Source organism: Corythoichthys intestinalis, chromosome 6 (assembly GCF_030265065.1).
Source record: "Corythoichthys intestinalis isolate RoL2023-P3 chromosome 6, ASM3026506v1, whole genome shotgun sequence".
Lineage (NCBI taxonomy): Eukaryota > Metazoa > Chordata > Actinopteri > Syngnathiformes > Syngnathidae > Corythoichthys > Corythoichthys intestinalis.
The window spans coordinates 6,911,329-6,935,205 of NC_080400.1; the positions used below are offsets into that span (position 1 = coordinate 6,911,329).

The 23,877-nt window shown below is 38.2% G+C and overlaps 1 protein-coding gene across 13 annotated transcripts in view; it reads left to right on the plus strand.

Annotated features, from left to right (window-relative positions):
* The window catches only part of tenm4 (teneurin transmembrane protein 4), a 630,468-nt gene that overhangs the window by 424,456 nt on the left and 182,135 nt on the right, over positions 1 to 23,877 (plus strand). For all 13 annotated transcript variants that reach the window (XM_057839253.1, XM_057839252.1, XM_057839254.1 and 10 more), the window contains 4 exons: positions 597 to 716; positions 6,697 to 6,958; positions 16,626 to 16,893; positions 22,061 to 22,204. In XM_057839253.1, the coding sequence (XP_057695236.1) occupies positions 597 to 716; positions 6,697 to 6,958; positions 16,626 to 16,893; positions 22,061 to 22,204 (794 nt within the window). The remainder of the gene's footprint in view (positions 1 to 596; positions 717 to 6,696; positions 6,959 to 16,625; positions 16,894 to 22,060; positions 22,205 to 23,877) is intronic.

Below are 23,877 nucleotides of genomic sequence, written 5' to 3' on the forward strand. Positions count from 1 at the left end.
TAAATATTACAAGGTTCTATAACACAACTACCTGTCTGTTCTTCTCTATTCAACTGACTCGAATACTGCTCGGAAAATTTCAAATAACGGAAATAGTTAGTTTCCCTGTTAACTAGTTACTTTTACTATAGAGTAATTCAGTTACTAACTCAGTTACTTTTTTGAAGAAGTAGTGAGTAACTATAACTAATTATTTTTTTAAAGTAACGTGCGCAACACTGCTGGTGACGCCCATGCATGGGCAACAAATTTTAGACCCCTGACACAGAATGTCTTCATACAAGTACAGGCATTTTGTCAGTGAAGATTGACCAATTCTGAAAAACAGCCTCTTCTTGGTCATTAGTATTGTGGGGCAACACTTGGAGGAATTAAAGTGTCGTTTTAATTGCTTGAGCTGTAAAGACATTGATTCATCCCCCGTGGCCATTTTTGGCTTCGAAGTGATGCATTATCCAAACAATAAACTCGTGTTTTCCACGTCCCAGTTTAATTCGAGACACTTGTCCTAATTTAGAGAGGGACTATTATTCTTTGGCATCATTAAGCACACGCCTCAATTTTTCGTCTCGGTACTGACCCCGTCTCTCTTGCAGGCACGCTTGCGTCATCCGTGGACAAGTGGTGACCTCGGACGGAACGCCGTTGGTGGGCGTCAACATCAGCTTCATCAACAAACCGGCGTTCGGGTACACCGTCACCAGGCAGGATGGAAGGTAAGAGTCAAACGCCGTCGACGTTGAGTTCCAAAGATGCTAGACCGCCGCCATTGATCGGTCTTGCGCTTTCCATTTCGGGAGAGCCGGGCACAATTCCCAGAGACATCAAACAAAGCCTATCTGGTGCATGCTCGTAAATTATGCGTCAGTAGCAGCAGGCGAGGAAAAGGAATTAAATATGCCAAGTCAAAGAAAGCGATCGCAGATGGACAGTGTTTGCAAGACAACGGCGGCTACTTGAGGAATTAGAGGAGACATTTTATTTGAGGCGACACACATGCATTCTGTACAAATGTTGACTTAATTTTGGCTTTGTCACATTTTTGAAATTACCTGCAATCCAATCTAAAATGTTGGATTATAATGCGGTTTGTACAACACGCAACAGGATTACATTGACATAAATACTCACAATACTTACAGTGGTATGAGAAAGTGTCTGAACATTTTAAAATTCTCACATTTCTGCATAAAATCACCATCAAACATGATGGACATCTATGTCAAAATCACACAGATGAAAAAACTGTATGCTTTAACTAAAACCACCCAAACATTTATAGGTTTTCATATTTTGATGAAGATAGTATGCAAAAAATGACAGAAAGGGTAAAAATAAGTAAGCGAACCCTCTGCCTAAGGAGACTTAAAGAGAAATTGTAACCATTTTTTACCAAACAATTTAATTTAGGTGTGTGCCTGTTTTCCGAAATTTCCAGGTTCGCGGTGAATCAGTAACAGGCACACTTTTGCTCAATAGACAATGTTTATTGATTAGAAAATGCAGAAAAAAGGAGATTTATTGATTACAATCCCACAAGAGCAAGCAAACAAGTATCAACAAATGTCAACGATGATGCTAGATTTCAGTTTGTCAACCCCAGAATCCTCGCGTTACCGTTACAGCGAAACAAAATGTCCCTTTAGCAATGGAAATCGCTTACCGTGACAAGTGAGTGGGAAGCCAGCAACACTCCAGTAAAGCGGCAAAAGGACAAAGCTGGGCGATCCGTACGCTTAATCCACCAGCGGACTTCACGGGTCGCCCGGGAACGTCCGCTTTTTTAAGGATGCGCCCCTCTGAGGCGGAGAGGCCAACTTCCGCCTCCGAGCAGCGCGGCCCCGTCCAATGACAAACATTAAAGCTACTTTTGGTTCAGCCCCCTTGAAAAAGGGCTTTTCACATGGAACAAATGAGCTGTGCTGCAACAGATGCAACAAATGGTCAATTTTGTGGGTGCAAAACAAGTTATCTCGAGGGTTTCCCTTTTACTATGGTGCAAAACAAGTTATCTCGTGAGATTCCCTACTCAAGCGCGTCTCCTAACTATGGGAACAAGGTGAAAAGCAATAGAAGTTGTTCACAGCATACATCACAAAGGCATAATGTAATAATTTCCCCCATCATTCCGCCCTTTGTCCCGGATTGAATTTATCATAAGGCATAATGTGCTAATTCACTTCGGGTCACATAATACTGTATTTTCTCCATCAGTGCCTAATCACTGATGAGTGGTTTAAAGCTGCCCCGCCCACTATAAAACACACATCTGGTAAGAACTGTCTTGATGAGAAGCATTGTCTGATGTGCATCATGGCTCGGTCAAAAGAGCTGTCTGAAGACGTGCGATCAAGGATTGTTGATTTGTATAAAGCTGGGATAAAAAAAACATCTCTAAAAGTCTGGATGTTCATCAATCCACAATCAGAGAAGTTGTCTACAAATGGAGAGAGTTTGGCACTGTTGCTTCTCTCCCAAAGAGTGGGAGAACCAATGATGATGCCAAGAGTTCAGCGCAGAATACTCAGAGAGGTAAAAAAGAACCCTAGAGTGTCTGCTAAAGACTTACAGAAGTCACTGGCACAGTCCAATATCTATGTGCACAACTATGGACAAGAATCATGGAAGGACTCCACAGAGGAAGCCACTGCTGTAAAAAAAAAAAAAAAACCAACAACAAAAAAGCATTGTTGCTAGTTTAATGTTCGCAAAAAGGCACTTGGACACTCCACAGATGTTTTGGCAAGATATTTTGTAGACTGATGACAAAAAAGTTGAATTGTTTGGGAGTAACACACAACATCATGTGTGGTGGAAAAATGTAACAGCTCACTAACATCAACACATCATCCCACCGTGAAGCCTGGGGGAGGGAGCATCATGATTTGGGGCTGTTTTGCTTCCTCAGGGCCTGGACAACTTGCAATCTTTAATGGAAGAATGAATTCAAAAGTTTATCAGGATGTTTTGCTAGAAAATCCGTCAGGCAGTTGAAGCTAAAAAAGAGGATGGATGCTGCAGCAAGACAATAATCCAAAACACAGATGTAAATAAACTTCCGAGTGGGTCCTTCCGCACATACGTTAATTGCATGTTAATTGCAATATTTTAACGTGATTAATTTAAAAAATTAATTACCGCCCGTTAACGCGATAATTTTGACAGCCCTAAAATAAACCTATCTATTGTGATAAAAACAACAAAATTTCAATAACTGCATTAACCATCAAAGTGGAGTCTAACTGTAACTGTAGTCTTGAAACAAATCTGAATAAGGAAAAACATTGCAATTAAATAATGCAAACTGGTTAAACTTGAGAGTAGCTGAGATCTGTCATGACAGTACATCGCTTCAATGATATCTGGCGCCATCTAGCGTCGTGAATGGGTATAATGTCTAGACCGCGAATATAAGACAACCCCCACTTTTTCAGTCTTATTTCAATGCAAAAAACACCGTCTTATATTCCGGCCAATACGGTAAGGGACCCTTATTGTAAAGTGTTACCAACAATTTTATTCCGATCAGGCTTTTTTTTCCAAATAAATGTGCCCATGTAAATGCAGATGCTGTCAGATAGCGGTGATAACCTCAAAAAACCTCTGTAGTTCATGTCAGGAAACTTTTTGGGGGGCAACACACTTTGAAAGAGGCCGGCCCCGGACAATAAAGAACACATCATAGAAATGAGTCTAGACAGCTTTCCCATTTCTAAGTGGCTGAACAGGTGCATTTCTGATTTCACGCTGCACTGCGCCTGTTTACAGTGATTGCAGTAGGGAATGCTTGTGCTGGTGACTTGCAGGGGGAGTTGCAGGGCCATGTTTACAGGAGGGAAAAGCAGGGAGATGGAGGAGTGTTTACACATAAGCTCACTCCTAGAGAAGCGTATAGAATTTTGCGAAAAAAGAGCCATGCGTGAGAAAAAGGCTCACGAGGGGGAGAGAGATGAAGGAAGGCGGCGTCACGCAAGCAAAGACCAAGACAGAGAGGAAAAGACTTCAAGGCCAAAGCAGATTAGAGGAGTGTTGATGATGAGGGATGTCGATGAAAGGATATCGGGGAGAAAGATCAAGAGTGCGCGCTTTATCCAGACACTAGAAAATGATAAAAATGTCAGCGGGAAGAGAAAGCGTACATTGCGACACGACAGCTTTCACTCTTCGAAGACAGAAAGAAAGAGTGTCTTGTTTTCTAACCCAAAATAACTCATTGGTTGCTACTAACCCAAAAATTGAGATCGAAAAATATAAAATTAGTTCGATATAACTGATAAGTACCGTATTGGACCGAATATAAGACGGCCCTGATAATAAGACGACCCCCACTTTTTCAAGACTCAAGTTTGAAAAAAGACTTTTTGAACACCAAATTAATTTTTATACGGAAAATAATCACAGTACATCCGAAAGAAATGATTATAACAATATATATTTTAGGGAAAAATGATGCTATCTGAACATTTAAATATGTAAACTAAAGTGCAATCATATTCATAAATGAATGGCTTCTGGTTTTTGAAATGTAAATAAACCAATCTATTGTGATAAAACAACAAAATTGCAATAACTGCATTAACCATCAAAGTGAAGTCTAACTGTACCTGTAGTCTTGAAACAAAACTGAATTAGGATAAACATTGCAATAAAAAATTGCAAACTGGTTAAACTTGAGAGAAGCTGAGATCTGTCATGACAGAACATCTCTTTAATGATATCTGGCGCCATCTAGCGTCGTGAATGGGGAGAGTAGCTGAGATCTGTCATGACTGATCATCGCTTCAATGATATTTGGCGCCATCTAGCGTCGTGAATGGGTATGGATATGAAAATAGGTTTTTTGAAAATAGGAAATAGGTTTTATACTACACAACACGCAGAAGTGAACGCCAACGGAAGGCATGCATTATGTTAGCTGTCGCGGAAAGCTAACTCTAAAACAGGGGTCCCCAAACTACGGCCACATTTGGTCCGGCCCCCTGAACAAAAAAAAAAACAAAAAAATGGTGTTTTTTTTTTTTTTTTTTTTTTTTTTTTTTTTTTTTTTTTTCAATAGTGTTATTTATTTCCTGGCTTTTTTCTTTGAAGAACCCAGAGAGGGTTATTTGGTTATTATCTATTTAATTAATAGTGTTATTATTATTATTATTAATTATTATATTATATTGTATTATATTATTTTAATTTTATTTACTTTTGTTCCGTGAAGAATTCAGAAAGGGTTATTTGATTGTGGCTTTCTGAAAAACAATAAATTTTTACTAGGGCTGTCAAAATTATCACGTTAACGGGCGGTAATTAATTTTTTTAATCAATCACTTTAAAATATTTGACACAATTAACGCACATGCCCGGCTCAAACAGATTAAAATGACAGCACAGTGCAATGTCAACTTGCTACTTGTGTTTTTGGGAGTTTTGTCGCCCTCTGCTGGCGCTTGGGTGCGACTGATTTTATGGGCTTAAGCACCCATGAGCATTGTGTAATTATTGACATCAAAAATGGCGGGCTAATAGTTTTGTTTTTTGTTTTTTTTGAGTGAAAATTTGACACTTTTTAATAAAACAAAAACCTTAAGAGGGGTTTTAATTTGGGGTGTCAAACGATTAAAATTTTTAATCGAGTTAATTACAGCTCAAAAATTAATTAATCTTAATTAATCGCACATAGTACTGTATTTCTTTATTATAACAATAAATCAACAAGATGGCATTACCATTATTAACATTCTGTTAAAGCGATCCATCGATAGAAAGACTTGTATGCTTCTTAAAAGATAAATAAAAATAATAAATAAAATGTATAAATAAATAAAATATATATTTATAAAAATTAATAGAAAATAAATAAAAGATAATAACTAGTACAAGTTATAGAAATTTTATATTATAACCCCTCTTCATGTTGTCGTTTTAATAAAATTTGTAAAATTTTCAATCAAAAAATAAACTAGTAGCCCGCCATTGTTGATGTCAATAATTACTTACACAATGCTCATGGGTGCTGAACCCTATATAATCAGTCGCACCCAAGTGCCAGCAGAGGGTGGCAAAACTCAGAAAAACACAACAAGTACACCTTTCACTTTGCTGTCCTTTTAATATGTTTGAGCGGGGCATTTGTGCGTTAATTGCGTCAAATATTTTAACGGGATTAATTTAAGAAATTATTAACCGCTCGTTAACGCAATAATTTTGACAGCCCTAGTTTTAATATAAAATTTCTATAACTTGTGCGAACATTTTTTTAAGAACTACAAGTCTTTCTACCCATGGATCGCTTTAACAGAATGTTAATAATGTTAATGCCATTTTGTTGATTTATTGTTATAATAAGCAAATACAGTACTTATGTACCATATGTTGAATGTATACAGTATATCCATCTTGTGTTTTATCTTTCCATTCCAACAATAATTTACAGACAAATATGGCATATTTTAGAGATGGTTTGAATTGGGATTAATTAGGATTAATTAATTTTTAAACTGTAATTAACTAGATTTAAATTTTTAATCGTTTGACAGCCCTAATTTTTACATTTAGGCACTCCTGCAATCTTCACACCTTTTCTGTTACAAACTGACCCCGGCCCCCCATTAGAGAAGGAAAAAGTTATGTGGCACTCACAGGAAAAAGTTTGGGGACCTCTGCTCTAAAACATAATTGTACAAGAGTGACAATCTGGTCTTTCAGTTTCGACTTGGTGACGGACGGAGGCATCGCCGTGGCCCTGCACTTTAAGCGCGCCCCCTTCATCACACAGGAGCACACCCTTTGGCTGCCGTGGGGCCGCTTCTTCGTCATGGACACGGTGGTCATGCGCCACGAGGAGAACGACATCCCCGGCTGCGACCTCAGCAGCTTCGCCCGACCCGGCCCTATCGTCACGCCTGCGCCGCTCACCGCCTTTGCCGGCTCCTGCGCCGAGAGGGGGACGGTGGTGCCTGAAATCCAGGTGACTAACTCAACATAAACTTCCTTCCTTTAGAATAAAACGCACATGGGGGTCTCTTGCAAAATGATTTATCTCACACGTGCCAGACTCGGAGCACTATTCATCAAGCGTAATAGTCACTGCTGTGATCCTTATCTCTGGTGTAATTGCTCTTCTTCTCGGTAGCTTGGCCGCTTTCCAATGTGCAGAGCCAGGATGATTACGCAAGTTCACAATGTCAGTCTAGCATTGTATTGATATTTTTACTTTGAAATCAGCGTAATTTGCTCTTTGATGGCTAAATCAGTCTCTCAATGTTGACTTTCTGTGCATCTACGGCTGCGACTAATGTTGATGTTAATTGATATGTAAGTCATTTATTTTGTTTTTTTTTTAATTTGATTTTATTTTGATTGATAAAATGAATTTGAGAAAGAGAGTAATTATTCAAAATCAAACCATGATTTGAATTGAAGGTGTAGAAAGGGAAACTAATTTTAACACAGTACACACTGTTTTGATCAGTAACATCTCAGATAATCCAGGAAAAATGTAGATGTTTTTTCTAGGGCTGTCAAAACGATTAAAATTTTTAATCGGATTGATCACAGCTTAAAAATGAATTCATCGTAATTAATCGCAATTCAAACCATCTATAAAATATGCCATATTTTTCTCTAAATTATTGTTGGAATGAAAAGATAAGACACAAGACAGATATATACATTCAACATACTGTACATCAGTACTGTATTTGTTTATTATAACAATAAATCAACAAGATGGCATTAACATTATTAACATTCTGTTAAAGCAATCCATGGATAGAAAGACTTGTAGTTCTTAAAAGATAAATGTTAGTACTAGTTATAGAAATTTTATATTAAATCCCCTCTTAATGTTTTCGTTTTAATAAATATTGTAATATTTTCAATCAAAAAAATAAACTAGTAGCTCGCCATTGTTGATGTCAATAATTACACCATGCTCATGGTGCAGAAACCCATAAAATATGACATCGCTTCAATGATATCTGGCTAAATGACGCCAGATCTCATTGAAATGACGCCAGACATCATTGAAGCGATGTTCTGTTATGACAAATCTCAGCTACTCTCTCCATTCACGACGCTAGATGGCACCAGATATCATTGAAGAGATGTTCTGTCATGACAGATCTCAGCTACTAGTTTAACCAGTTTGCATTATTTTATTGCAATGTTTTTCCTTATTCAGAGATGTTTGAAGACTACAGTTAGAGTTAGACTTCACTTTGATGGTTATTGCAGGTATTGCAATTTTGTTGTTTTATCACAATAGACTGGTTTATTTACATTTCAAAAACCAGAAGCCATTCATTTACGAATGTGATTGCACTTTAGTTTACATTTTTAATGTTCAGATATTAAGATTTGAATGAGGCAAAATAACATTCTTTTTTATGAGGGGCCGTACAAGACATTTTTCATTCTGGCCCTCTCACACACATACATTCTCCTTTCACATACATATATATTCACTCTCACACACATACATTCTCCTCTCACATGCATACATTCTCCTTTCACATCCATACATTTTTATTTTCACATTCATACATTTTTACTCTCACATTCATACATTTTCACTCTCACATTCATACATTTTCACTCTCACATTCATACATTTTCACTCTCACATGCATACATTTTCACTCTCACATTCATACATTTTTACTTTCACATTTATACATTTTTACTTTCACATTTATACATTTTCACTCTCACATTCATACATTTTTACTTTCCCATTTATACATTTTCACTCTCACATTCATACATTTTTACTTTTACATTTATACATTTTCACTCTCACATTCATACATTTTTACTTTCCTATTTATACATTTTCACTCTCACATTCATACATTTTTACTTTCCTATTTATACATTTTCACTCTCACATTCATACATTTTTACTTTCCTATTTATACATTTTCACTCTTACATTCATAAATTTTTACTTTCACATTTATACATTTTTACTTTCACGTTTATACATTTTCTCTCTCACGTTTATACATTTTCACTCTTATTTTCATACATGTTTACTCTCACATTCACACATTTTTAGTCTGTGAAATGTATGTTTGTATAAATAAAATATATGTGTACAAGAGTGAATATATATGTATGTGAGGAATGTATGAATGTGAGAGGAGAATGTATGTATGTACGAGTGAAAGTATAGTGAAAACGGAAGGAGTCTAGTTGAAACGGAAGCCAGCTCTGATTGGCTAGCTCTGACTGGTAAGCTCTGATTGGCTGAGAACCTGACGCGGGTTCCTGTTCATAAAAATACAAGGAAGAGGACGCACAATCACTTCGGCAAGCAGTTGGACTTTTGCAAAACATTTTGTCGACCCCAGAAACTAACTTCTTTGGCTTCCTGTCTCGAGCGGCGGCAAAGGACACAATCAACTGCACCCAACAGTGCTAATTATGACGCAGTTGAAAGTGAAATGAGAGACATTTTTAGACCGAGCAACTCTCGAACCTCTTCAACTGTCCAAGCGGGAGCTAATATGACCCGCCCCCAGACTACTGCGGTCAAGTCACCCTCCACTCGTAAAAACGAAGTCAAGCTAGCCGCCCCTCATTTGGATCATTGTTTGCATTGTGTGCATTATGGTACTGCAACGCGCTAGCTTCATAATGGAACGCGGTGGCTTCACAGCGCAAGTCCCCTGGTGGCTTCACAGCGCTAGTCCCTTTATTGAAAAAAATAAATATGAATAAATAAAAAACGGGAAGCCATCCAAGAACGGGTCCACTTGAGAGAGGCACTCGAGCACCCCGAGACCCAAACTAAAGTATTATGATATAAAAAATAATTTAGGAATTCCGAGTAATACTACTTAGAAAATTGCTAGTTATTTCTGTCATTTACCCTTATTTCAAATTTTAATTTAAAAATATCTGGCTGATATCCCGGGACGGGTCCACTTCTGAGGTATACTAGACGACCCTAAGACTCGAACTAAAGTACTCTGATAAAATTCTGATGTATCATTTCAAAATAAAAGTACTTTAAAAATTGCCCATTTTTGCTGTCATTTCGCCCGATTTCAAAAATTGATTTAAAAAAAAATCTGGTTGATATCCTGGGACGGTTCCACTTCTGAGGTATACTAGACGACCCCAAGACTCGAACTAAAGTACACTGATAAAATTCTGATGTATCATTTCAAAATAAAAGTACTTTGAAAATTGCCTATTTTAGCTGTCATTTCGCCTGATTTCAAAAATTGATTTAAAAAAATCTGGCTGATATCCCGGGACGGTTCCACTTCTGGGGTATACTAGACTACCCCAAGTGTTGAACTAAAGTACTCTGATAAAATTCTGATGTATTATTTCAAAATAAAAGTACTTTGAAAAATAAATGTGAAAGTAAAACTGTATGAATGTGAGAGTGAAAATGTATAAATGTAAAAGTAAAAATGTATGAATGTGAGAGTGAAAATGTATAAATGTGAGAGTGAAAATGTATAAATGTGAAAGTAAAAAGGTATAAATGTGAAAGTAAAAATGTATGAATGTGAAAGTAAAAATGTATGAATGTGAGAGTGAAAATGTATGAATGTGAGAGTGAAAATGTATGAATGTGAAAGTAAAAATGTATCAATGTGAGAGTGAAAATGTATGAATGTGAAAGTAAAAATGTATGGATGTGATAGGAGAATGTATGTGTGTGAGAGGGCCAGAATGAAAAATGTCTTGTACGGCCCCTCATACTTTTTCTCTCAAATATATTGTTATAATCATTTGTTTCAGATGTACTGTAATTATTTTCTGTATAAAAATGAATTTGGTGTTCAAAAAGTCTTTTTTCAAACTTGAGTCTTGAAAAAGATGGGGTCGTCTTATAATCAGGGCCGTCTTATATTTGGGCCAATACGGTATGTATATATATTTGTGCTGCAACGATTAATCGATTAACTCGAGTATTCGATTAGAAAAAAATATTGGAATTAAATTTTGTTGCTTCGAGTATTCGTTTAATTAGAGTGACGTTGCTATGGTTTGTTTTGAAAGTGTTTGCATTTAGTTTTATTGATGAGGGAGGATACTCGGCCCACTGGTCTGCCTCTTTTCACGTGGCTGAATCCAACTGCTCCCTGTTAAGACCAAGTTTTTGTTTGAGCTAATGTTTTTTAATATATTCTTAATTTAGTTTATTGGTATATTTAGCCGGTTTTTGTGGGAATATGTGTCTGAACCATTTGTTAAGACCATTGTAAAAAAAAAAACAAAAAAAAAAAACTAGAATTTAAGCTAGCGGACTTTTTCTGTGTAAGCCGATTGTTCTTTTGTTGTACATACATCCTCATTTAAAAAAAAGATATATACCGTTTGAGGCTCAGTTTAGGTATTTTAAATGTTCATGTTCCTTATCTGATTAAGGCAATCGAATTAACTAGTCCATCGATTAATCGACTACTAAAATATTCGATAGCTGCAGCCCCAATATATATGTGTGTGTATATATATATATATATATATATATATATATATATATATATATATTAGGGCTGTCAAAATTATCGCGTTAACGGGCGTTAATTAATTTTTTAAATTAATCACGTTAAAATATTTGACGTAATTAACGCACTAGGCCCGCTCAGACAGATTTAAATGTCGGTACAGTGAAAGGCCAACTTGTTAATTGTGTTTTATGGAGTTTTTCCGCCCTCTGCTGGCGCTTGGGTGTGACTTGCATATGTTATGTGGCGTAATGTCGCCCTCTGCTGGCGATTCAGTGCAGCTGATTATTTGGGTTTCGGCCTGCTTTTCTGACGTGATTATATGTCGACGCGAACTCACACTAATAGACAGTGCTAAAAAAAAAAAAAAAAAAAAAACTAATAGACAGTGCTATTCAGACCAGCTAACGTCCGCATCCAGTATTCAGTGGCAGTTCTCATAGCCCCATCACACTGTTTGTGTCTAATACATGCATCGCTTGTGAGTTATATTCCTCCTTTGTTTATATTCATGAGCATTAGATAGTTATTGATGATGTGTATTTGAATTTGTTCACATATATGGTGAAATGCAGTTACATTGTTAGATGCTTGTGAGCTAATTGGCTAGTGCTACTGCTCAATTGGACACGTGTGTGTACATTTTATGTTATTTTGTGATTTATGCAAGTTATTGACACATTGCCTTGTTATTTTCAGTTTTACAAAATACAAGAAACGTGCTCCTGTCAAAAAGAGATGACTTCAGTAAAGCCCATGCAACTTTGCCACACCGTCTGATTTCTTTTTGGAACTTATGTTCGCTATCTGTCAATTTGTGTACTCACACACATTGAGGACAGAATAGGGCTACTAGTTTATTTTTTGATTGAAAATTTTACTAATTTTATTAAAACGAAAACATTAAGAGGCGTTTTAATATAACATTTCTATAACTTGTACTAATATTCATCTTTTAAAAACTACAAGTATTTCTATCCATGGATCACTTTAACAGAATGTTAATAATGTTAATGCCATCTTGTTGATTTATTGTTATAATAAACAAATACAGTCCTTATGTACCGTATGTTGAATGTATATATACATCTTGTCTTATCTTTCCATTCCAACAATAATTTACAGAAAAATATGGTATATTTTATAGATGGTTTGAATTGCGATTAATTGCGATTAATTACGATTAATTAATTTTTAAGCTGTAATTAACTCGATTAAAAATTTTAATCGTTTGACAGCCCTAATATATATATATTATATAATCGATATATTATATCGATTAAAAGCGATTACAATGTTTTTATCGAGTTAATTACAGCTTAAAAATTAATTAATCGTAATTAATCGCAATTAATCGCAATTAAAACCATCTATAAAATATGCTATATTTTTCTCTAAATTATTGTTGGAATGGAAAGATAAGACACAAGATGGATATATACATTCAACATGCGGTACATAAGGACTGTATTTGTTTATTATAACAATAAATCAACAAGATGGCATTAACATTATTAACATTCTGTTAAAGCGATCCATGGATCGAAAGACTTGTAGTTCTTAAAAGATAAATGTTAGTACAAGTTATCGAAATTTTGTATTAAAACCCCTCTTAATGTTTTCGTTTTAATGAAATTTGTAAAATTTTCAATCAAAAAATTAACTAGTAGCCCGCCATTGTTGATGCCAATAATTACTTACACAATGCGCATGGGTGCTGGAGCCTTTAAAATCAGTCACACCCAAGCGCCAGCAGAGGGCAGCAAAACTCCATAAAACACAATTAACAAGTGGGCAGTTCACTGTACTGTCATTTAAATCTGTCTGAGCAGGGCATGTGCGTTAATTGCGTCAAATATTTTTGACAGCCCTAATTATTTATATACAGTATATATATACAGTATATATATATATATATATATATATATATATATATATATATATATATATGTACAGCTGTGGGCTTCTGTTGGTGAAAAAATGGAGAAACTGCTGAAAGTGAGGATCTGTGTACTCTAAATGCGGAAACTAACATTGTTTAAAATGGTGATAAAGTGGTTTTATCCGCGTGTTATTCCACTGACCTCTTTAAACACAAACTCGCCACGGGTATGTGTGACTTTTTTGTTTAACAGGCATCTCTTTGCCCTTTTCTAATGATTTCGTCTCCCAGTACACTTCCCAAGATTTATGGCATATCAGTGAATTTGGTGGGAGCCTATTTATAGCCACCGCTTCGTCTTTGCTCCGCTTTCCAGGTCGACTCAGGAGGGCGAATTTGGATCAATCGCCCTCCAACTAAATTCACCCGCTGACTGACGTGTCCTCTGACCGGCGTTATGGCGGGTCGCTGTTTTAATTGTGATGTCGGACAAAATGGAAGGGGGGTCGGGCTGGAGGTGACTTAATTAGAGCAGAGCGGGATAAACCGATGCTTTTTGACCCTTAGCCTCAACGCAAACGCTAACCAAAGTGCTAGCGGGTCTCCACCCGGTCTGTTATTATGACTCCATATATTATCTGCCCATGTAAGCCACGAGCCCAAGGGCAATGCGGCGGTGCTGTCGCGATATCGCGGCAACGGGACGCAGCGCTCGTAATGAAGGGCTTTTCCGTTATTAAATCGATGGAGAAAACTATTCAGTGCACTATAATGAAGAAATCCTTCACCGGGTCGCCTTCGATGCCACGCTATAATTGTCCTCCTATTGATGTTTCAGCTCCATAGATCCACTCGGAGGAAAGGTTATGAATAATACGCGACAGTCTCTACTGGTCAGCAGCCAGAAGGGAAGACAAATGGTCATTGGTTGTGAAATAAAAGGACGTATGGATTTAAACAGAGTACTTGTACCATATTTTTTGGATTACTGAAAGTCGCATCAGCCAACAAAATGAAGAAAAAAAAGTTAATAAGTCACAATTTAAGGACAGGTTTACACAACAACGATCTTATACAATAGCGCAAAAGTAATAATAATAATAATACATTTTATTTCTAGAGCGCTTTTCAAAACCCACAAAGATGCTTCACAAGAGACATGGAATCACAGTACGATAAAAAGGTATTAAAAGGATAAAAAATTAAAAGCACAATAAAAAGAAGTAAAAATATAACAGAGCTAGGGGTTATGGTGGGTAAGAAAGAGTGAACAGGTGTGTTTTCAGTCTAGATTTGAAAAGTGATAGGGTAGATATGCTGCGAAGATCAGGGGGTCGGGAGTTCCAGAGCTGGGGGACGCAATGACTAAAAGCTCTGGAACCAAAGGTGGAGAGGCGGACATGGGGGACGGAGAGGGGAAAAATAGTGGTAGAGCGAAGGGAACGGGTTGTATTGTTTAGACGGAGAAGATCGCAAAGGTAGGGCGGGGCCAGGGCATGGAGTATTTTGAAGGTGATGATGAGGATCTTGTAGTTGATTCTTTGTTTGATGGGAAGCCAGTGAAGTTGACGGAGGATGGGGGTGATGTGGTGTGTTGAGGGGGTTCGAGTGATGAGGCGTGCTGCTGAGTTCTGGAGGAGCTGCAGTTTCTGGAGGGACTTGTTAGGGAGACCGAAGAGCAGTGAGTTGCAATAATCGAGCCGGGAGGTTATTAGATTACAGACCAGGGTGGAAGCGGTATGGCGGGTGAGAGAAGGGAGGAGGCGAGAAATGTTGCGAAAGTGGAAATAGGCTGATCTGGTGATGCCGTTTATATGTGACCGGAAGGAAAGTGTGCTGTCGAGGATGACACCCAGACTTTTAACCTGAGACGAAGGAGAGATCGGTGGCATTTTGCCGTTATTTTCTTTCCGCGTTTTCACGACTATTATGTGTGGGGAAACTGTCCAGACAGAAGTACATGAAACCTCCAATTTGCCGATGTAGTATGCTTTCCCAATGTGTAGGTGGCAGCACCAGCAAAATTTGATTACTGCATGTAACCCGTCGGTTTGTTACACGTCTAGACAGGAAGAAACAGGAGATGTGTGTTGCTCACGAAAGCATTGGGAAAGTACAAATACGTGCTGAGTAAACAGGATCACTTCACTTTGTACTCAACTGAAGTACAGATATACAAAAATGTTTTTAAGTTCAGTAGCGAAGTCCTTTTACTTCACTACAGTCCACCACTGAAGGTAATACAAAGAATTGTGACGAAGCTTATATTCCATTTGTGGAGGTCCCCTGCAGCATGCTGTTTTCCACCTCCGTGAGACGCTGCATAAACTTTTCTCCCTGCCTTGCAGTTCGCTTTATAATCAACATCGAGCCTCGGGTTCCCCTCTTCCCACTCCACTCTATTTTTTGGAGACGTTTCCCCTTTTGAGGATGAGGTGGGGTGTCCTGAGTTTCTGCTGTTGAAGAAGACATTTTTGTTTTGAAAACGCGCAGGGCGGTGCGCTGAACAGAGCGAGTGAAGTAACTAGGCAACGAACCCGGAAGTGGAGCGCAGTGCAGGGATGACAGCAGCGGGCAGGCAGATAACTATCTTGCTGTCTTTAATACCTGCTGCCCTTTTTGTTCATTATTGTTGGCTCACTGGTCACTCATGAGCGCAGGAGGTGTGTGTTTGTGTGTGACAGACGTGCATGGGCTGGGCGCACCGCCACCGGAGCCGCGGGGTCGCCCCATGGGACAATTGTGAAATACGGAATAAACTGCGTTCCGTATTGAACCAATACGGAACGCAACGTTTAATTCCCAATTACGGAACGATTCCGTATTTCAAGGGACGGGTGACTAACCTAAATAAAACACTTGACACAAAACAATTGGTATTCAAAACGTCCTTATAGTTTGATCAATATGCAAATACAGTAGATTAAATTAGCCTAATTTGCTCAACAAGTCTGCTAGTTTAGATGCCAAGAATTCTAACGTTTTTACAATTCTCATAGCAAATCCCTGTAGCTGTAAACATGATTACAAATGCATACACAAATGTATATTAGCTGAAAACAATTTACTGCCTTATGTGGTCCAAACCAGAGCGCAGCTGTGCTTTATCCATTTCAGACGTCTGAGTCTGCTTCTCAGTCATACGAGTCGACAGTCCAGCCAGACCCAACGCTGCCAACAGAGGGCAGTGTATCCTCCATCATTAGACAAAATACAATTATTTTGGACTTTTTGGGTAGTTATTTTGAAATTTTAAAGGGTTAATTCCGTCTTTTTCATAGACATTGCAGGAGGACGTCCTCATCCCTGGTACCGACATGAAGCTGAGCTACCTGAGCAGCAGGACGGCGGGCTACAAGTCTATCCTGAGGGTGACCCTGACGCACATGACCATCCCGTTTAACCTGATGAAGGTGCACCTGATGGTAGCGGTGGAGGGCCGACTCTTTAGGAAGTGGTTCCCCGCCGGGCCCAACTTGCTGTATGACTTTGTATGGGACAAGACCGATGTCTACGGCCAGAAGGTCTACGGCCTGTCCGAAGCTTTTGGTCAGTGAAGAAATTCCCTTTTTGTAGCCATTTTGTACTTGCAAGCCAGTATAACAACCAGAGCAAAACTGAACCAAAATGCCACTTGACCATAGAGTGAATACAGGATTTTTGATGCTGACAGGTTTACTCTGAGTACTCCTATTATTTCCTAAGGGACAAATCAATGGTTGACCTTCCACTATATTGGGAAAATAACTCTTATACTACATAAAAAGTTTTATCAGCAATTAGGGAATGCCCTGTGGGGCACAAAGTAGTCGCTTACTACCATGGTTTGCCTTGTTTTCATTTAGATATTTTTTTTCTGCCCAAATTGTCTTAACCCTTTATTGAACTCATTGGCTGCTATCGACGACAACGCCCCTCCCATTCAACTAAATGTTAGTATGAGTGATAATAATTTGATATTCAAACCCCTATTAATGTTTTAGTTTTTATAGAATTTGAAAAATTAGTTTAACTAGTAGGTCGCCATTGTTGTTGACGATGCAATGCACTATGGGCGGTGACGTCATTAGGTAGCACTGCCATACTTCCACGGTGTCACTCTTTAGCTACATAAACGTGTCGTCAGTTCTGCCCTTTCAATTTGAATCCGAGCGGAAAAGTGATGAGGAGCATAGCACTGTCGATATTTCACAAAACGAGCGGCAAAAGCAATTAAATGAAGGTCTCCAGTGGGATTCCAACCAGGGTTTCCCATGCGCCGTACAAGCACATAGACTACAGGACTATACTTCCCGTGACGTTGGAGTGATAATTTTCCTTATAAAGCAATCGCAATCCACATGCATTCTCTGTCTGTGCGGTAAAACCTGAAAGTGAAACGCAACTGTAAAGAAATTGCGGCTGGCTTGACTACTGAATTAGAAAACGTGGCTTACTTCAGACAGCAAGCAGACAACAAGAACATTGGGACTGCGTAAAAAGGTTTACAGAACAAACAAGAAAACACACGATCGTGAAAAGAGAGACACAAAAAGGGTCCGTGACAGTAGGTCGGGATCAATTAAAAAAAAACAAAAAAAAACAAAAACGGGGAAAACCATGGCGAGAAGCAGACAAAGAAAAAAAAAAAAACCAAGGCAATGATGCAACTAGCATCAGAGAGATTTACAATCCGTCAAATAGCAGCAAGTCCATATCTAGGATCGGTTTAGAGACACTGCTGATGAGTTTGAATTGGATGTAGGTATGTCATTGGGAACTCATCTCACAGCTCTGTAACAAAACAATCTGACCAGCAGCAGAATGTGACAAAATCATGTCAGTCGTCATATGGGCTTCGCTTGCTAGCTAGCACAACTATTCTCCTAGTCCAGTCTAACCGTGTCATCACCAGTGTTGTTAATAACCACGTTACAGTATACCAGCGTTACTAACGGCGTTATTATTTTCAGTAGTAAGTAATCTAATTACTTTTCTCGGCGACGCCGTTACAGTTACTGAGGATGTAAAGACTTGAGTTACTATGCGTTACTACGTTGGTTGACTGACGAAAGAAAAGTCATGGAAACGGACTCACGGAGATGAGAGAGCAGAGTGGGGAGGAGGGAAAGAAGTCGTGCAAACACGATGCTAGGTGGCTCCAATGATACCTGACTGTAGCCGATAGCCTACAAACTACGCCCACATGATGCTTGGGTAGATATCACATGTATGTAGAACTAGATGTGAAATGACAGACACGGCTGCATTAGCAACATGTATGATAAAGAAACTAGATGCGTTAGTAAACAGCCGCCATCTCAAAGCAGTAGACTTCTCAGGAAGGCTCTGTTGTAGAGAACCTTCCTAGCGAACCTAAGTAACTTTTTTTTTGAAAATACTCTTAAATCGGTAAAATCTTGACTTGAATTTATCTTTAAATGATGAAACAGTTTTAAAACTTTCACATGTCAAAAGTAGACTGAAGGGAACTAATGCAAAAAACGTGAGCAATTTTAACAGTTGATTCACAACATTAAATGACTTCCAAACATAGCAAAGGTTACTTTTTTTCTCTATTTATTTATTTATTTATTTATTTATTTATTTATTTGGGAATGAAAAAAAAAGCATGAAAGGTAATACCAGTTACTTTGCCAAGTAACTAATTACTCTTCCATTCATGTAACTGAGTTACTAACTCAATTACTTTTTGGGAGAAGTAATTTGTAACTGTAATTAATGACTTTTTTTTTAAAGTAAGATTAACAACACTGGTCATCACGCCCAGCGTGCATTGCGCGTGCGTAAAATATGGCACCCTCCGTAGATCAAAACATGTACTAAATATGAAAGATTTTTAAATCAATGGCAATAATATACAGTGCCTTGCAAAAGTATTCGGCCCCCTTGAACCTTGCAACCTTTCGCCACATTTCAGGCTTCAAACATAAAGATATAAATTTTTTATTTTTTGTCAAGAATCAACAACAAGTGGGACACAATCGTGAAGTGGAACAAAATTTATTGGATAATTTAAACTTTTTTAACAAATAAAAAAACTGAAAAGTGGGGCGTGCAATATTGTTCGGCCCCCTTGCGTTAATACTTTGTAGCGCCACCTTTTGCTCCAATTACAGCTGCAAGTCGCTTGGGGTATGTTTCTATCAGTTTTGCACATCGAGAGACTGACATTCTTGCCCATTCTTCCTTGCAAAACAGCTCGAGCTCCGTGAGGTTGGATGGAGAGTGTTTGTGAACAGCAGTCTTCAGCTCTTTCCACAGATTCTCGATTGGATTCAGGTCTGGACTTTGACTTGGCCCTTCTAACACCTGGATACGTTTATTTTTGAACCATTCCATTGTAGATTTGGCTTTATGTTTTGGATCATTGTCCTGTTGGAAGATAAATCTCCGTCCCAGTCTCAGGTCTTGTGCAGATACCAACAGGTTTTCTTCCAGAATGTTCCTGTATTTGGCTGCATCCATCTTCCCGTCAATTTTAACCATCTTCCCTGTCCCTGCTGAAGAAAAGCAGGCCCAAACCATGATGCTGCCATCACCATATTTGACAGTGGGGATGGTGTGTTCAGGGTGATGAGCTGTGTTGCTTTTACGCCAAACATATCGTTTTGCATTGTGGCCAAAAAGTTCAATTTTGGTTTCATCTGACCAGGGCACTTCTTCCACATGTTTGGTGTGTCTCCCAGGTGGCTTGTGGCAAACTTTAAACGTGACTTTTTATGGATATCTTTGAGAAATGGCTTTCTTCTTGCCACTCTTCCATAAAGGCCAGATTTGTGCAGTGTACGACTGATTGTTGTCCTATGGACAGACTCTCCCACCTCAGCTGTAGATCTCTGCAGTTCATCCAGAGTGATCATGGGCCTCTTAGCTGCATCTCTGATCAGTTTTCTCCTTGTTTGAGAAGAAAGTTTGGAAGGACGGCCGGGTCTTGGCAGATTTGCAGTGGTCTGATGCTCCTTCCATTTCAATATGATGGCTTGCACAGTGCTCCTTGAGATGTTTAAAGCTTGGGAAATCTTTTTGTATCCAAATCCGGCTTTAAACTTCTCCACAACAGTATCTCGGACCTGCCTGGTGTGTTCCTTGGTTTTCATAATGCTCTCTGCACTTTAAACAGAACCCTGAGACTATCACAGAGTAGGTGCATTTATACGGAGACTTGATTACACATAGGTGGATTCAATTTATCATCATCGGTCATTTAGGACAACATTGGATCATTGAGAGATCCTCACTGAACTTCTGGAGTGAGTTTGCTGCACTGAAAGTAAAGGGGCCGAATAATATTGCACGCCCCACTTTTCAGTTTTTTATTTGTTAAAAAAGTTTAAATTATCCAATACATGTTGTTCCACTTCACGATTGTGTCCCACTTGTTGTTGATTCTTGACAAAAAAATTAAATTTCATATCTTTATGTTTGAAGCCTGAAATGTGGCGAAAGTTTGCAAGATTCAAGGGGGCCGAATACTTTTGCAAGGCACTGTATGTGCTTCTAGCAACATATTTTAGTAAAAGAGAACAACTGTGGCTTATTAGAGCCTACAAGTCTTTAAATTCGAGGTTCCCTTTAAATTAGGGCTGTCAAACGGTTAATTACAGCTTAAAAATTAATCGTAATTAATTGCAATTCAAACCATCCATAAAATATGCAATATTTTTCTGTAAATTATTGTTGGAATGGAAAGATAAGACACACGACGGATATATACATTCAACATACAGTACATGAGTACTGTATTTGTTTATTATAACAATAAATAAAGATGGCATTAACATTATTAACATTCTGTTAAAGCGGTCCATGGATAGAAAGACATGTAGTTCTTAAAAGATAAGACTTGTAGTTCTTAAAAGATAAATGTTAGTACAAGTTATAGAAATTTTATATTAAAACCCCTCTTAATGTTTTCGTTTTAATAAAATTTGTAAAATTTTCAATCAAAAAATAATCTAGTAGCTCGCCATTGTTGATGTCAATAATTACACAATGCTCATGGTGGTCCATAAAATCAGTCGCACCCAAGCGCCAGCAGAGGGCGACAAAACACCAAAAAAACACAAGTAACAAGTGGACATTACACTGTGCTGTCATTTTAATATGTTTGAGCGGGGCACGTGCGTTAAATGCATCAAATATTTTAACGTGATTAATAAAAAAATAATAATTACCGCCCGTTAACGCGATAATTTTGACAGCTCTACTTTAAATATTATGGTTGGGCAAGGTAACGTTTAATCACACATCAACAACAGAGCCCCCAAAGAAAAGGTTTTTAGGCTCACCCACAGTGTACTACTTGTATACAGTGATCCCTCGTTTTTCGCGATCACGCATTTTGCTTTGATGTATAGACGTCTCTAGACGTCTCATCCAGTCAAAATTAATTTGATGTCTAGCGCTGTCAATCGCAGCCAGTTAGCTAACATAGACACTATGCTAATGGAAGATTTCGGTAGCAACCTGTTGGTTCTTTTTATGATTAAACAGTGGCACCATTTTAAAACGATATATCGATTCTTTGTGGGAGCATATCGATTACCTTTTGGGCTCCAAAGTATCGCGATATATCACCTTTTCAATATATAGTCACACCCTTATTGTCCACTTATGTAAACACAACGTTTTTGTTCATTGCTTAAAAATGAAAACAAAATGTTGGAAAGGGGAAAAAACAATTTCCAACATTGTTCCTACTTTGTTCTTCTAGTCTCTGTGGGTTTCGAGTATGAATCATGTCCTGACCTGATCTTGTGGGAGAAGAGGACGGCTGTTCTTCAGGGCTATGAGAGCTCGGCCTCCAAACTGGGCGGTTGGACTGTCGACAAGCACCACGCTTTGAACATACAGAGCGGTGAGTCAACGTCCGTGTTCTATTCTGGTGGGGGTTCCTTTTATCTTTCATGCCTACGCTCACCCACGAACTGCTGGAGACAATAAAACGTGCTCCAAATTATTTTGCATACATGATTTAATGTGAATTAGAGGAATGGAAATTTGCATGATGTTTCTCCTGCCAAGAGGAATATTGCGGAGTATGTCCAATTTTAGCGTGAAAAAAACTGAATTGAAACACTTCAATACTTCAAAGATTATCATAGTAAAAGTACAACGGCAATTTCTCTAATGATGAATTCTGAAAGGCTGATGCTGGAAAGAAATGCTTTTGTTACGGTTCGCAAAGAGAGAAAACAAGGTTAAACCCTAAAACAGGCAGCAACGAGGGATGCATTCAAAGGTTTATTAAATGCAACAAAAACACGCGATTGCATGAAAGGGGAATAACAAAAAGGGTCCCTGAAAGCAGGTTGACTGGGATAGCAAAAATTAACTCGAGGGTTAAGTTAAGGCCATGTCTACACCTAGCAGGGTTTTTTTTTTAAAACTGAGGATCCTGCTCTAATACATCGGGGAGAAAATAATTACGTCCACACCTGCACGTTTGTAGAAAAAAAAAAAGCTTCCACGGCCACCACATTCATTTATTTTTAAGTTCATTCAAAACAATGGGCGAAAAATAATTGTCCATAGAACCCCATCTTTTCGCATGTGTTCTTTAATATGAAGCATTGCAAGAGATTGTAAATAAATGGAAACAAAAAAAGCACCTGTGTAATTTACTCCAAATGTAAACATTGGTCTCATGTGTGACATAGGGACAAAGTTTGTCGCAGTCAGTGACGTTTCCACAGCTAAATCTTCGGTTATCAGTGTCCACATGATGGCGGCACAAACGCAGAATTCGCACATCTTCACTCTTGGCACAGTTTTCAAGAACCCTCGTTTAAATGTGCTTGTGAATGAATGAATGAATTAATTAAATGTTTATTGTCATCATCATCGGTATCATTGACAGTTGCCAAATATAATATGATTAGCCCAAAGACAGAAAGAACCGAAGACAGACAAGGGCAGACGGGAGAAGCATATGCTTATCAAGACCCGTCCCCTTGCAGTCAAGGACGCACAATCAAACATGGTGGAGTTGCATACGTCATACTACATGAGCTTTTCTTTTTTTTTTTCCACATGAATTTTCTTCCCAAAAGTTATTGAATTTCCATAGCACTTAGCAATATTGTCGATTAGTGTGAGTTCATTGATTAGGGTGATTGTCAGATTTGTGTATGGAGGTATAGCCGAGGGAATCATGGATGATAGACTAATCAAAAAAGGTGACTCTAAAAATTTCACACCATTTTAAACACTGTGTGGCGCTAAATGTGAGAACATGTCGTAATTTTGAGCATGTGCTGCTTTACAAACGGCGCCCCATAGTAGGGTGTCCGGACTTTTTCCTCAGTTAGAATATGCATTTTTGTTGATATATTTAGTAGGGCTGTCAAAAATATCGCGTTAACGGGCGGTAATTAATTATTTTAATTAATCATGTTAAAATATTTGACGCAATTAACGCACATGCCCCGCTCAAGCAGATTAAATGACAGTATAGTGCAATGTCCACTTGTTACTTGTGTTTTTTGGAGTTTTATCGCCCTCTGCTGGCGCTTGGGTGTGTCTGATTTT